The 16,025-nt window shown below is 34.0% G+C and overlaps 1 protein-coding gene across 3 annotated transcripts; it reads right to left on the reverse strand.

Moving 5' to 3' along the window:
• Positions 1 to 262: 262 nt before the first annotated feature.
• On the reverse strand, positions 263 to 13,248 carry LOC144967760 (uncharacterized). Of its 3 annotated transcripts, none has more exons than XM_078905362.1 (9): positions 12,997 to 13,248; positions 9,566 to 9,807; positions 8,792 to 8,855; positions 8,047 to 8,208; positions 7,481 to 7,590; positions 4,678 to 4,843; positions 3,406 to 3,571; positions 2,083 to 2,360; positions 263 to 1,610 (listed from the first exon to the last, which is right to left on the reverse strand). In XM_078905362.1, the coding sequence occupies exons 2-9, from the start codon at positions 9,634 to 9,636 to the stop codon at positions 303 to 305; spliced, it is 2,325 nt and encodes a 774-aa protein (XP_078761488.1). In that variant the 5' UTR covers positions 9,637 to 9,807; positions 12,997 to 13,248; the 3' UTR covers positions 263 to 302. The 3 variants fall into 3 exon arrangements, with proteins under 3 accessions (XP_078761488.1, XP_078761489.1, XP_078761490.1); XM_078905363.1 differs by having other exon boundaries at positions 12,597 to 13,028; XM_078905364.1 differs by lacking the exon at positions 12,997 to 13,248 and adding an exon at positions 12,354 to 12,499.
• Positions 13,249 to 16,025: the final 2,777 nt, after the last annotated feature.

Raw genomic sequence — 16,025 nt, forward strand, 5'->3', positions numbered from 1 at the left:
TTTTGGTGTATTGGACATTAACTTTAAATTATGAAATAAGTAGGAAATAAAAATAATATTGATTTAAAAATAAACTATAGATGACGAGTATCAAGAATTATGGCGGTGTAATGTAACATCAAAATATCTTTATAAATTACCATTTCAATAATAATTGTAATCATCATAATAAAGTTGCATGCAAGCAGAAAAAAAAAAATTAAAATAAAGCTAGACATTTAAGCAATGCAGAAACCAATACATCCCACATATCATGTTTACATTTTGTTTTTTCTTTCAGAATACATCATAAGAATTTGCTGCTAGGAGTCAGGACCATGGGATTGGGGCTGGTGATGATGATGATGATGATTGTGGTGATCGTCCTCCTTATCCTCTTCAGTTGTCGGACTTGAAACAAAATATGAATCACCTTCCCTGGTCTCTTCTTTTCCCTCACAATTTTGTCCCTCTACATGCAAATCATCTGGAATTTTTTCTGAACAATCTAAAGTTTTTTCACCTTTCCCATCCTCATCTTTCACAACCGAATCATTTTCTTCTGAGGCAGTAGTAGAGGTTAAAGTTAAATGTGAAAAAGGTGCAGTAGCATCAGTTGAGGTGCTTACCATTTCTTCTTCAACACTCCCACCACTTCCACCACAAAGAGTCGATGGCGAGTCTTTATCTGTCTCTTCCCCTCTTGTACTGCTACCACTGTCTTCACCGCTGTTTTCACCGAACCGATGATGAATATCTGGGAGTGAGGTGGCTAGAACAGTTACATCCTCTTCCTCCTCCTCTTCTTGAGTACCGGTCGGCGTCGGATTATCCTCATCATCATCTTTACTACTGTCTCCCTTAATCAAATTACCACTACTACATCTACTCTCAGTGAGAAATTCCCCTGTTTGTTGCCTTTGCTGATGAACAGGGTCTATGGAATATCCTAGGTCATCTTGAGAACCAATACTGAGGTCAAAGCCCGACGAACCTCTTTCAAGGCTCAACTCTGGCAAGGTAAGATGGCCTAGAGTATCACTATGAATGATGTCCCTAGAATGCGTTTTAAGGATGTGAGACCAAACTGGTTCCGATGCGGGTGACTCGCTACGACTGGTGTTATCAGTGAAAACGCTGTCCCCATCAGAAAAAGCTTCCAGCACGGCGCCTTCTGAGGAAGCCTTTGTGAAGGTGGTTGTGGTGTTATTCCCTGAGGACTGATGGTGGTGATGATGCAGGCTGCTGGGATTGATGATGGTGCTATTATTTGAATTACTATTATTTGGATTGCTGCTGCCATTACGATGGTGGTAATGATTCTTATTGTTGTAATTCTTGTCTAAAATGTTGCTGGGGCCACCACTTTTGCATTGGTGGTGGTGGTAGCCCCCTCCTCCTCCTCCATTGTTGTTGCTATTATAAGCATTGCTGCCCGTGAAAAAACCAAGTCCCTCTCGGCCCTTACGACTGTTGTTTCGACTTTGTAACGTATTTGGACTAAGGAACCAGTCTGACCGCTGTCTTAATCGCTCTAGCTGTTTGCGTTTGACAGAATTGAAACGGCTGAGACAACGACTCTGGTAATGGGAGCGAACCTCATTCAGATTGTCCTCTAAAGATTTGGGTCTCTGCAGAAATGTAATGATCAGTATTACTATAAAAACCATCATCATCATTGTTATTATCATCATCATCATCAACGTCGTCATCATCATCAATATAATTATTATTATTAGCATCATCATCATTACTATTATTATTAGTATTATTATTATCATGATCATAGTACATAAACACAACAATCGATTATCACTTAATGAAGACCTCATTTTACCTCTTCTCTTACTATATTTTAGATGTTTGATCGACTTGTTAATAGGGTAATACATGCAGTAAATATAATAAAATCCGTTAAAGTATCTGTCTATGATGACAAAAAAATCAGGAGAAAGAAATATCGGTGGATGGCCCCTATGAAATCTGCTGATTCTGATGTTATCTGTATAAGTGCAGGCACTTATTACTTCATTAATACTTCTCAATTACCCAAGTCAATGCTTTTTTCCACTGATTTTAAATTTTGCTTTTGTGACAAAATACCTTAGACACTTCTGGAGAAGGCATGAGGGAAACCTCTGGCGCTGACAAAGTGGAAACGTTAATCATCATTTGGGAATCATGGGGGTCACTGGGGTCATGGGAGAAATCAGAATGTTGTATGCTGGGAGAGAGCTCTGGACTTTGACTGCTGAACTGCCTCTCTCTTCCCAGGAAATCTCTGTGTCTGTCATCACTATCTTCATCATTGTCATCCTTTGCATCTTCATTATCCTCTCTGTGTTCCATCCTTGTCACTTCAATGACATCTGATCGTACAGCTGTGTATGAAAACAACATTAAACATTAAGTTAAAAAAGAATAATATTTTTTCTATTGATACTTTAGAATGATCTGAGAATGGGAATGTAAAACACAATAAAAAATAAATGAATAATTATTTTTTTTAATATGCCAAAGTCTATGTAATAGTACAGCCTTCTTAACACAAACTGGACTTTTGAAAAGGTTGCGCTGGTGTTTTAAAACTTGAGTGAGCGATAGAGCTTTTAAAACACATCCATGAAAAAAACGAAGTACTTATACAAGGATTTGAACACACACCATGTCCTATTTGATCGGGGCTACGAATTAAGAATTTTGAATTCATAGCAATCAAGAAAAAGGGCAATACAAATATTAAATAGTAGATGTACTTCCTTTTTACCAGTTAAAAATTTCCATTTAAAAAAAACTGTAAGAAAATATAAATTCAAAATGTAAACTTGTGAAACCCATAAAGGAAAAATGTGAGTAATACAAGCACATGCAGTGACTTTTTTCCCTGGACGAGCATATTTTGTTTCTCAGATTATAAATAAAATCCTAAAGTTAGGCTAGGCTAACATGCCCCACAATTAATAATAAAACAATAGGCCTATAAGTGGTAACTACGAGACATCCACAATCATTAAAAATAAAATCAACTTAATGAAGCACTCAAAACACAAAATAATACACGAACACTCTCAAACAGATCACACACACAAGCGTACGTACAAGTGAAGAACGCCCAAAATGTGCCTTCTCATTTCACTTATTATGGATTATTGGAAGTATAAGCAAATTTGGGAATGCTTACAAAATACTATAATAGTACTTTTCACTAAGAAGGTTGTCATTTCCAGACTTGATTTCTAGACTTTGTACATAACAGTGATCGAATATTATTAAAAGTTGGTGGATGAAACAGAAGGAAAGAGAAAGAAAGAAAGAAAGAGAGAGAGAGAGAGAGAGAGAGAGAGAGAGAGAGAGAGAGAGAGAGAGAGAGAGAGGGGGGAGGATAGAGAGTGAAGTTAGAATTTAATAAAAAATACAGACACTTACATGGAATGAGATCAGACTCAGGTGGCCGGCTATAACGATACAAATCTCGTATATGGAGGCCAGTCCGTGTTGTTTCCACAAAATATTGAATATTCTCCCTACCAAACATGTCTTCCACACCATAGTTATCAATTAGAAAATGCATTATTCTACTCGCTTTTTCAACCTGTGAAAGTAAATTTCAAATAGATATAAAATGATATTATCAACAACAACAAAAAAAAGATTGCAACACGTTTATTGTTTATTTCTGATGGCCATTTTCAATCATGTTATTTTCAAGCAGAATTCATGAAGGAAGGTACGATTGATTTCAGTTATTTCTATATTCTCTTTAACATTTCATTTGGTTCACAAAAGAGTGTGAGGTAACAAAGCAAATTGATGTCACTAAAATAATGTGATGTCATTAATTTAATACATTGTAATGAGTGAATTTTGCTGCCATTTACTTATGAATTGCTAATATTAGAAAAAAAAATCTTAATGTCCAGCGAATGGACGTTTACTGTGCAATCATGCATTAAACATTTTTTGAGAAATTTCCATAGATGATAGACAATGGAAGGCAGACTTTCTTTTTGTACTAACAGGATCTTGTTAAAGATAAATTATCTGAAAAATTATAATTTGAACCATAGACATCTAGCTATTGAGGCAGATGAAATAACCAAAACACTGCACCCTAAAAGTTTTTCATTATCATTGATATGTATTAGATGCTTTATTATACTGCATTCATTTTCCTGATATATAATGTGGCGAAGATAACCTTTAACTGTTCCTTTGGTCTTTAATGAATTCATTTAGTATGGAGCTGGTTGGGATTCCAAAAATTGGAACAGTATGGCATTATTATCCTGTTGTTTCCATTTAGAATATCAAACATTGGAGATGAAAAGCAATGCATGATGAATACATAAATATAAAGGTACCTCTAATTCTCAGAAATTTTTCAAAGAAGATTGTCATGTTTATGTATTTAAAAAATATTATCATTTTCTTATCTGTGACCCACTGCCTCTGAATGGTTTGATGTCAAGGGGTTTTGAGATGGTAAAAAAAAAATATATATATAATGAAAATATGAGACCTGGGTTGTATTTATACATTTTATTGACAGCAATGGATATATAGTCTCTAAAAAGACAAAACTTAAAATTTCAAATTTCTTGTCACTATAATTTTAAAATTACTATTCGAATCGAGACGACCTCGATATTCTACTGTTTTGATATAGGTCACATATTCATAAATACAAATCATAATCACCTTAGCAGGGTCTTCAGCGCATGTGTGAAACATACTGCCAGCCACACTGCGGGACAATGCTTCCACCGACATACAGTTCACTTCTGAATATGCAACAATGCGATACCAAGTACCAAACAAAAGAGCCACAAGTCGCTGATGAGCTGGTGCAAGAGATTCTATGAAACTGGAAGAAAAACAATGCAACGACTATATAAATACACTCTGATGAACTGGGCACACCCTTTGAGTTTACAACATAAATTTTTTTTGTAACTTCAATTTCAATTTTTAGAAATCCTCTCTTCTAGTTCAGAAATAATTCTTTTTTTAAAATGAGTACGAAAACCACATCCTGACGGTAACATTCTAAATCATATGCATTATGAGATTGCGTAGAATTTCATTTTAACTATAACAATATTTTCAAATGTGAATGACGTTTTCTGTAAAAAGTAACATCTAATTCATGCTACAAGATATCAACATTCAAAAAAGCACTCTTCTTTACTGTTGCAAAAACTCGCATTCTGAAGTCCTATCAGATAAAATTAATAAATAAGAAAGAATATAGAATTATTTTTAAAAATAAAACTGATAGCCAAAATTAATATTATAGCTGTTAGATCTACATTCTTGAAGCGGCAACAGAGTGCAGCTTCAAACTTTTATGCATCTGAAAAACAATAAAAAGTCATTTTCTGAAATCATTCCTCCCAATAAATGTGCATTTTCAAATTTTAAAAAGCAGAGGTGAATGTTAGACAAAATAAGGAATCTACATTTATCCAAAATCCCAATAATATAAGCTATTGACAAATACAACTGAAACATTGAGCATCAACCCTAGCCTACTGAAAAGAAATCCCAAATTTTGATTTAAATATATAAAAAAGAGAAAGAGAAAAACTGAAAACTCATAGTCAACCTGGATCCCAAATCTAGAGAGAATTGTTATAAGTAATACAATTTAACTCACATCGCATTGTCATCTGGAAATACTTTGAAAAAAATTGACATATACAGAAGAATTTAAGTCTTCATCACAGAAAACAAAGCTTCAAACACAAAAAGGCGTAAAGCCATAGACATATAGTCATTTCATATAGTATTTTTTTAAACTATTTAATTCAACCATTCCTTTTATGCACTCACATGGTAAAATCATCTGCAAGCGAAAAGGTATACTTCTCATTTCATTTATAAAACTCAAACTGATAATATGAATCTTTTTGGAGAGGGGGGGGGGGGGGGGGGGGGTTGGTGGGTAAGTGGGAGAAAGTGTTTTGTTGACTTTTTTTTTATTCATGGATGATGTATTTGAACAGCATGAAGGGACATGCTACAAAACAATCTCTAAAGATACAAGCTCCAATACTCCATCAACAGATGGTCATAAAACATATTATAATAATAATAACAATAGTAATAGTAAAATTAATAATAATAATAATAATAATAATAATAATAATAATAATAATAATAATAAATAATAATAATAATAATATAATAATAACAATAATAATAATATAATCTATCATATAACAATGGCCCTAAGATAACATGAAAGCAAAACAAAGAATGCTTAAAACATATTTTACAGGAAAAATTCTAATGAATTCTGAAAAAGTAAAGATACTTTGGAATGTTGAAAAGATTATAAATAGTATAATATTTTCATTGGCAAAGGTTTTGTATTAGAAAAAGTCATGTGATGCATTCCAATTATTTAAGATAACAGAGCAAAAACTCATACTGGAATACAAACATAATGTAACTCAAGATGAAGATGGACTTCGTTGGATTGGTCATCTATTGTGCATTCTAATAATGGCTAATCGAGATCATAATCTGGGTATTTTTTAAATAATAATAATAATAATAATAATAATGATAATAATGATAATAATGATAATAATAATAATAATAATAATAATAATAATAATAATAATAATAATAATAATAATAATAATAATAATAATAATAATAATAATAATGTTTAGCACATGGGTTTCAATAAGACTGGACTCTGGTGCCTTCTATCGTTGAGTGAATAACAATCATATGATGCATTGATTAAAGAAAGGGTAAAAAAAAACTAACTATAGAAACATTAAAAATGAGTTTGGGAGGGGATGGGGGTTGATATCAAGTGGTGCAGAAAATATTTTAAAGTTGCTGTTTGAAATATGTCAAAGATTCAACTCCCTCAAGTCTTTGAGGCAATGAACTCCAAATTAGTAGGTCCAAAATCAGAAAAGGATCTCAAGCAAGCACCTATACCTTTTCTAGAAATACCCAAATGGTATTCAGAGTGATCATTTCCGAAATGTAGTTTCGTGATCATTTCCGAAATGTAGTTTCTTTACAACAAAATGTGTGTGTGTAGAAGATATGAAAGGTAGGTAGCAGAATAGGGGCCTAGCAATGATTTCTGGGGAATACCATATCTCAATTCAGAATGTTTTGATTCAGTCACCAATAACAATTTTTTTGTGCATGATAAAGAAGATGTAAACCAATTCTGCACGTTAACTGATATACCAAATGAACTTTCTAAGACGTTCAGTTAAGATATCACGGTCGACCGTATCAAAAGCACAAGATAGATCTAACAGACTCAGCAATGAACTTAAACCTTGGTCAATTTACAACTCATTCTCAATCAGTTGGTTAAATGACATTGCCTGTAAGCAGACTGAAAACGCTCTTCTTGGGAGTTATGGCATAAGTGTTTTAGTTGTGACAAAATCTGTTTTTCATCATATATGAGTATGATGTTAGCAATTTAAAACTTTCTGGTACATTGTAATAACTGACTTACTGGTGTACTATTTCAATCTGTTCCACCTTCTGCTGTACTGTCAACACTTGTAGAAGCTGCTCTTCTCCCTCTGGAGTGAAAACACCACCAGGAATCTTCAAAAGGAATTTCTAGAGGAAAAAATCAAGGAGGAAAGAATGAGTCTAATATAGAAGTAAACTATTGAAAAGGTGTCAAAGCTTTGGCCATAGCATCCTTTTCAGCATATAAAGGCTTATTCAAATATGACACCTCAGATTTTAAGACTGTTAGTGATGAAAATAAAATAAACTTTGAAGGAGAAATTCCCTTCGAATCAAACATGATGAATCAAATTTTATAGTGATTGAGAAAGGATGGGGAAAAAATCCCATTGTTACCATCGCTTTTCAATCCAAAATAAGTCTGAGATAGTAGCAATAATAAGTCAATTGCATAGTGTACGTAAAATATATATATATATATGGCATGCTCCAATCACTTCAACATCAACTTGGCCTATGAACACCTTTGTGGCTAAATAATAAATTTGGATAAAATAGGATTCTTGAATGAAAGTTAAAAGTATAAAAAGCAGACACAAATACCTTGACTACAGAAGCTAGAGTGTAGAAGCTGTAGTTGGAGTAGATGACCTGTTTGCCTTCTGTCAGACGTTTCACTATTCGCCTTGTGTCGTTGGGGTTGCCAGGTCTGCGAAACACATCTGCTGTAGCAACCCCTTCTTTCGCAATGTACACCAAAATATCCTGATAAACATAAATTGAAAAATAAACATTCAATCATGACACTTCTTCAACTTTACACTGCTACGAAATTTCATATATTGAAGTATACTAATATTTCTATAATCAGTAAAGAATTATGGCAGACATACCTTAATGGAATTTATACCAAAATAAAACCAAAAAAACCACACACACACACACAAAAAAAAAAAAAACAACAACCCACATCCAATTCAAATAATTAACAATACAATCATCAACAGATAGATCGTTCTAGGCTTAATTGCAAAATTCCACTTTATATTATATTTTAACTTCAAAGGATAATTAATAATAATTTTTTTTTAAATAAGACAAATTTAAGATGAAGATTACGACAATGTCAACAGCAATGACAACGACGATGATGAGATTTGTGATGATGATAGGGTGCAGATTTTATCAAAAAGGAAGTATTACAGTCAATCTTATCAGAAATCAAAGTTACTCAATAATGGCTGCAATTTTGCATCAAATCACTGATTTGATGGAAATGCAAAAATTAGACTTATACACTCAAACTCCTAATAAGCCAATTTAAGACATATAATTAACAATCACATACCACCAAGGGCCCTGGCAAAAAGCCATGCTTTAAGGCTGATGACAGAGATGCCCCAAATTTCAACCTGAAACAATAGAAGCAAATGGCATTACTTAAGGTATCAATAGAAGTGATGAAACAAAATAAAATACAATAGTTACCATCATCTGCACACAGATTGACAAAATGCTCTATATGCATTATTCATTTCTAATATATTTAAGTATAATAAGGATTATGAATTTCAAAGTCTAAAATAAAATTGTCTCAAAGTTGTTTTTCTATATCTAAATTTAAAGATTTTACAACGAAGCAGCCAGGATAGCTGCTCATGCTAAAGAGTGTAAGACTAAATTCCTAGATACTTTGCTTTGAGAGTAGATAGAAAATGATAGCGTGGTTTAGCATGCATCATATGCTTTAATCCTTTATATACCTAAACTGTTGCAGCTTCAGTATTGAAGATTTACACGCAACATTTGTAAAGTTATAAGATCAATGTTTATATTGCTGTAATTGCTTAGTATTAGTAGAGAGGATGCCAGTCTTTCGCAGTACTTTCCACCAAAAATAACATACCCAAATACCCAATGACTGCTTGGAATACAGAGGCTGAATGCGTTTCCCAAAGGTATATTCTGTCAAGGTGTCTAATCAATGGCTCAAACCCTCAGACATAATTTAGAGCATTTAGTGAGCAAATAACCATTATTCTACACCACAATGGCATATATATAAAATTAAAACGCTTTGTTATAATAAAATTAAGGTTCATGATACGAAACTGAAACTTACTTCTGACATTGGAAAACTTCGGCCTGTGAACTGCGATCAGATACACATCCACTGAAAACATTTCGGAACATGGCAATAAATTCATTCGTTCTAGACAATGATAAAAATGGACGGGAATGATGAGGAAGTGACGAGGTGTTGCATTCTCCACACTAGGAATACATCTCTTGCTGTCTTGAGGTTCATCCTCCTACTTTGGTATGAATGCCAAATTTGTGCAGCTGCACGATACCTTCTGTCATCTGTTTTAAGATACACAAAGATCCAATACATATAAAATTAATACTGAAGGGAAAAAATCTATTTTTTAAGGGATATAATTAGAAATAATTTAATATATTAACACACTATCAACTCTTTTATATATGATATAACTTGGAACAACTTTTATTTTACATTTCATTAGTCACTCCCAGATGCCAAACAATCAGCGGTCATGCCAATTTATATTAATTAGAATCCTGCAGTTTCTATGATGCATGTACAGATAAAATTGTAGCCTGCTACTTGCCAACTTTAAAAAATAAGTTGGTTTTCATATCAACTTGGTAAATTACTGCAATAAATCACTGCCATGAATTCTCTATTGCTTTATCGCTTGTAAAATAGATCATTAGGATAATTAATTTTAGAAGTTAAATTGCACTGCCATGAATTCTCTATTGCTTTAACGCTTGTAAAATAGATCATTAGGATAATTAATTTTAGAAGTTAAATTGCACTATCTACACAATCAGCTCATAGGCTACATATGATATATATAAACAGAATATTGTAGCGATAAAAATGACATTCAATTAACAGGCTACCAGATTCAGTCATTGAAGAATGAAAATGATCAAAGAGGCTTGACCTAGCACAGAAAGATCATATTGCAAAGAAATATAATTGGAAAATCTTCCTCAACCTTCTATCATCAGATTGTAACTTGTCCATCTAACTCCAAGTTTGATGGACAAAGCAACTTAATTTTTTTTTTTTAATCATATGATATGATATGATATGTTATGATATAAGTCCAGATTTATGTAGGCTTTTACAGCCTTTTATCTGCTCTTGTGCATTCGTGAACGTATATAATTCAAGTCTCTCAAAACTGAGCATGCCACATGGTGGAAGGAGGTGTCTGAATTTAACTTTACAAACAGTATTTTTCTGTTTCAAAATGAGCATCAAGACGGCACTTGAATGCCTGCAATGAAGGGGCGTCGACAACTGTTGCAGGCAGGCGGTTCCATTTGTCGACTACCCTAACTGAGAAAAAGTTCTGCCTAAGGTTTAGAGAACACCTTTCTTTGGAGAGTTTGAATTTGTGTCCTCTGGTGGTGCTGGTGGAATCAAGATTTAGAGGGCTCGTGCTAACATAGTATAAATTATGTGTGTATTTGTACGCTTCAATTAGGTCTCCTCTGTCTCTCCTATACTGCATGCTAGGTATTCTTATCTTTTTCAGTCTTTCTGTGTATTCTAGATCTTTGAATCCCGAAATGACCCGAGTTGCGCGTCTTAGAACACTTTCTATGAGGTCTTTGTTTTTCTGTAGTCGTGGTGCCCATGCTACATTGCCAAATCCAAGTGGGGACGTACAAGTGCAGTGAACAATTGTCTCATGTTATCTCTATCAAGATATGTGAACGACCTCCTAATGAGGCCAACGATTCTGTTTGCTTTATTTACTTGGGTTTCTATGTGCTTAGAGAACTTCAGTTCCTGATCTACTAACACACCTAAATCTTTTTCCTCTTCAGTAGGCTGAAGTATGACAGTCTCGCTAGAGTCATGATTTCTCATTGTGTACTGATGGTGCGGGTTTCTATATCCCAAGTGCAAGACATGGCACTTGTCTGCATTAAACCTAAGCTGCCATTTATCAGCCCACTGTACTAAGCTGTCAAGATCACTTTGGAGCTGAGTTATGAACTCTTCCTTGTCTACTCTAGAGAACACCTTAGTGTCATCTGCATACATTTGGCACAGAGAGTCCACAACGTCTTGAAAATCATGAATTTAATTGGGAAATTAACGATGGTTGCATTAACTAATGCTGTAAAATTAACTGTTATTATCCTTATGTACATAATCACAAGAGCATTCTTTTCTTTTCTCTTTTCAATTCAATATGTTAAAATATATAATCCTCCAGATGGAATTCATTAGCCGAAAATTCAAATTATGTTCAACGTTCTAGTTCTATGTCAGAAAAGAGTGTGGTGTAGGATATCCTGCAGTACTCTTATTTAGTCTTCTTATCAGAGCCTACAAAAAAGGTTTTGAAACAATAAGACTTTATCTTTTCCTGTTTTTATAAGCAGGCGAGAAAAACAAAAAAGGACCAGCCTCAATACCGCTGTTTCATTTCCATTGGTGTGTCTTCTTATTCTAATGACTCATGTCTTTCTTTAACATTGATTTTTACTTTTAATTCAACACCTATAAAATAGAGAAATATTTTGAGCTAAGCATAGGCCAGAAAGTAAAACATACAAATATATCACTTCAAAAATAACGTTAAAAATTCGGATGAAATTATACAAATACGAGGCCTCCTCCAATTTTATGCAAGTAAACTGTGTTGTTATTATGTGACTTTCACTCCTTTTTGTTTTTGTTTTTTTTTTTGGTCCAAAGACAAAGATTGTCATTTCGTACATGTCTTTAAAACATTTAGACTTAGAAGTTTGCTTTGGGTGACGATCTAAACATTAGACAATGCCTTAGACGTTTAAAAGAAGGCAAAGTGTTGAGATAAGATTACGAGTAAAACACCCATCAATCACACATCATTTACTTTACACTTCAAAATCAACAGTGATGAAAATTATTTTCTCGCGGCTGTATCAAACGATCCTTGAAAAGAATGATATTGCAAAATGGCAGGGTAAATAAATTTCGAAAACATAATGCAATTACATCAGCACTAAAACTATTTTTAAAGCTCTAAACATAGAAACACGATATAATCGCCAAACAATCGAAATCTCAAATGATCAACAAATGGCAGTCAACTGTTGCCAATCTGAACTCGACTCACTTGATTGGTGAAAGCTGAACGAACGCGATTCTAAAATGAAATATCCATGAGGAATATAAGGTCCTCAACACAAAGAAATCAAAGTAATCCCTCTAATATCAGCCAACCCGTCAAGGTTAAGGAATTTGAGAAGCATTTGAATCACAATAAGAATTGAATGAGACCATTATTGTTGACCTCAATTTTCTCTTCCTGATAGAGGAGCAGGAGGGCGCTGTCGGTAACCGACGAGTGTTTTGCTTTCATATTTCAATGTACAATAATATTCGCTATTCTTACCACTGTATTAAAAATGCTGCTCATAATTTAATACTTATCTAAATGACATTCACAATCTCTTGTATTTTAACACGCAATTCAATTATTATCGTTCGCTCAAAAATCAATTCAGTTTCCTCACCTTTTATCTCACTCAACCTCAGCACCGTTAGCAGAAATTATCAATCGTTCCGGCCAATATCGGAATCCGCCCTGAATGCGGATAGGGAAAATTCCTGGCATTCATTGGGAGAAAATCTTCCCATTTACTAGGCACGCAGTGGGATTAGGTCTCTAATATTATCTATATGTCCCTGCCCCTGCAAAAGATGAACATTAAGTAGACCTTGGGCATTAAGTAGACCATTCGTTAATGTTATTGCATTTCGAATTTAACTTAATCTTCAATCTTCGTCTTTCCGATAACATACAGTCACTTCTTGATGGATAATCCTATCAACTCTGTTCCCAGAATTTTGTCCTGATTATCGAGACATTCGGATAATGAAAGCATACTCTTCTTGCATGCAATTTTTATAGGAGAAAATAATACGAGACATTTTTTTTTTTTTTTGGACTGAGACCTCTTTAACCTTGCCTGCAATTCTTCTGAATGAATTTTTTTCTGATTTTTTTCATATGTCCTCTCTCAGAGTGAAAATAATAGGAGCATACCTAATCTAAGAAAATAGGTTGGCCTGCTCATGTACTATGGGGTTTGGTGATATTATCGATCCTTTTAAAAATGTCTCGCCTATGGCTGACTCTGGGTTTTTAAAAAGCTCTTACTTCATGAAATAATTTGCTGTGTTTTTCTTCGAAGGAATAAGGGACGTATTTTGTATAGTAAAATAAAGGGAGTAAAAATGACTCTTATAAAAGATACAAAGCAAAGTAAACGACTTTTCGGCGTTTAGCATTCTTCGGGTAAACAAGAAAAGGAAATGTGATAGATTGCATTGGCACTATAGAAACATTAGGTAATATGTAGAAAAAAATGTTTGTGTGTGTGTGTGTGTGTGTGTGTGTGTGTGTGTGTGCCCGCGCGCGTGCGTGAAAGGGCAGGAGAGAGAGAGAGAGAGAGAGAGAGAGAGAGGGGGGGGGGGGCAGAGAGAGAGAGAGAGAGAGAGAGAGAGAGAGAGAGAGAGAGAGCGACAATGAGATGAAGTAATGAGATGAAATGTAAACCAAGATCAAAACTATATAAATCTAGCATAATTATTTAAAATATTTACCACAATGTTTGGGACAGTCTACATCAATGTTTCAGGCTTAATTTGCCATCGTCAGTCAATATTTTAAATAATAATTCGCTCCATTACTACATGTCGAGCACTTTTCGTACTATATTTGTATCAAACACGATTCAATAAATCTAGCATAAGATAGGGAGACGGGGGGGGGGGGGGAAGTGGTATTAAAGAATTCTAGACGGCGACAGTGTTATTACTGACTCCATCCCTCCCCTGTTAATTTTATATATATATATATATATATATATATATATATATATATATATATTATATATATATATATATTTATATAAGATGAAGGAAGCATTCTCTCTCTCTCTCTCTCTCTCTCTCTCTCATTCCTTTGCACACACACACACACACACACGCGCGCGCGCGCACACACACTCACAAACATTTTTTACCTATACGCAATGTTTTAACTATAATGCCAATGTAATATATATCTCCTTTTCGTGTTTACCCGAAGAAGGCCAAAGGCCGAAACGTCGTTTACTTTGTTTTGTATCTTTTATAAGAGTCAGTTTTACTCCCTTTATTTTACTATACATTTTATTGACTGATTTAGGTGCCTCTAGAGTTTGATATTTTATCATGTGCACCTTGTAGGTTTTGTAATTTGAGGATAATCCATTCGAAATAGAAAATCATGGGTACTCACCAGCGCCTCGTCCGTCTCAGAAAAGAAAGATGTTAATCAATCGATAAATTGGTCGATTATATTTCAAATATAACAGATCCTTCTTCACCATCATATATCTGTCATACCTCGAGCAGAAAATTTAGTGATAATATCATATAACATTGCTTTCTGCGAATTTGCCGTTAAATCTATCTGTGCTTAATAGTTGTGTCTGTATCTTGCGGCCACTCCCCATAGTGAGGGAAAGATGACTGTTGACAAACCCTTGTGAGATATATGATTTTGATCAAACAAACTTATCTACAACTCCCTCCGACTCTTACAATCACTATTATTGACTACAAGTCCAATTTTCATGATGTAACTGCTAGTGCCTCCCCCCCCCCCCCCCCCCCCCCCCCCCCCCCCCCCCCCCCGTCTGGATTCTAGGATTTCATCTGTATTTTGACTAAATGTTAAAAATATAGAATTAAAAATAAATGAATGTGAGGGATTAAAATAGAAATTTGTTCATTATTAACTGTCTGTTGCTGAAACAACATAAAACGGTTTTTTTAGGAGTGGTGTGATATTACGCAATGTGTTCTTATTTCTGAATTACAAGTGATAAGAGCAATACAAATCAAATGGAATTGTAGTGGTGTGACATAGAATTTAAACAAAGTCCGCTTTTTATGTATTGACCATGGAGGGAATAATTCGTGAGTCTATGGTAATGACTGATCCGCTCTGTCGGTAGCAATAAATGAAAAGAAACAATCTATTATGAATCTAATGTTAGTCGTTTCAATCTTAACTTCCGGCAATCGTCAGAGGCTATTATGATTAGTGCTGGGATTACCCGCCCAAATCATTACCCGGGTAATACCCGGGTAGTGGTCTGATTACCCGGGTACCCGCGGGTACCCGTGGCAGGAGTGACTTTTGTCCCAAAAAAATTTTTTTGTGGGGGGGGGGGGGGGGGGGGGGGTCTTTTTTATTTTTTTATTTTTTTAATTAATTTATTATTTGTTACAACAAATGAAGCGAAACTGAAGTAAGAAACAAAGATAATTAACTACAATGAAAAAAAAATAATAATAAATAAAATAAAAATACCTGAGATTCCTTTAAAAGATAAGAACTAATATAATATAGTCTTAACCTATTGATTCCAAAATTGAATCAAATGTGTGTTAACAAATAAAACAAAAAAAATCAATGTAATTGAACAATACAGTAGGAAAATCTTTTGAAAAAATTTCATGTAAATGTAAATATGTAAATAAAATTATA

This window comes from Berghia stephanieae, chromosome 3, assembly GCF_034508935.2.
Source record: "Berghia stephanieae isolate SIO BIC M18660-M18661 chromosome 3, UCSD_Bste_1.3, whole genome shotgun sequence".
NCBI classification, from domain to species: domain Eukaryota; kingdom Metazoa; phylum Mollusca; class Gastropoda; order Nudibranchia; family Aeolidiidae; genus Berghia; species Berghia stephanieae.

Coding starts and splice junctions, on each gene's coding strand:
- LOC144967760 (XM_078905362.1), bottom strand. CDS start 9,636: ATGTTCCGAAATGTTTTCAGTGGATGTGTATCTGATCGCAGTTCACAG. Junction 8,209..8,791: donor TTTTGCCAGGGCCCTTGGTG/GTATGTGATTGT, acceptor TATGTTTATCAG/GATATTTTGGTGTACATTGC. Junction 4,844..7,480: donor CAGATTGAAATAGTACACCA/GTAAGTCAGTTA, acceptor TTTTTCTTCCAG/TTTCATAGAATCTCTTGCAC.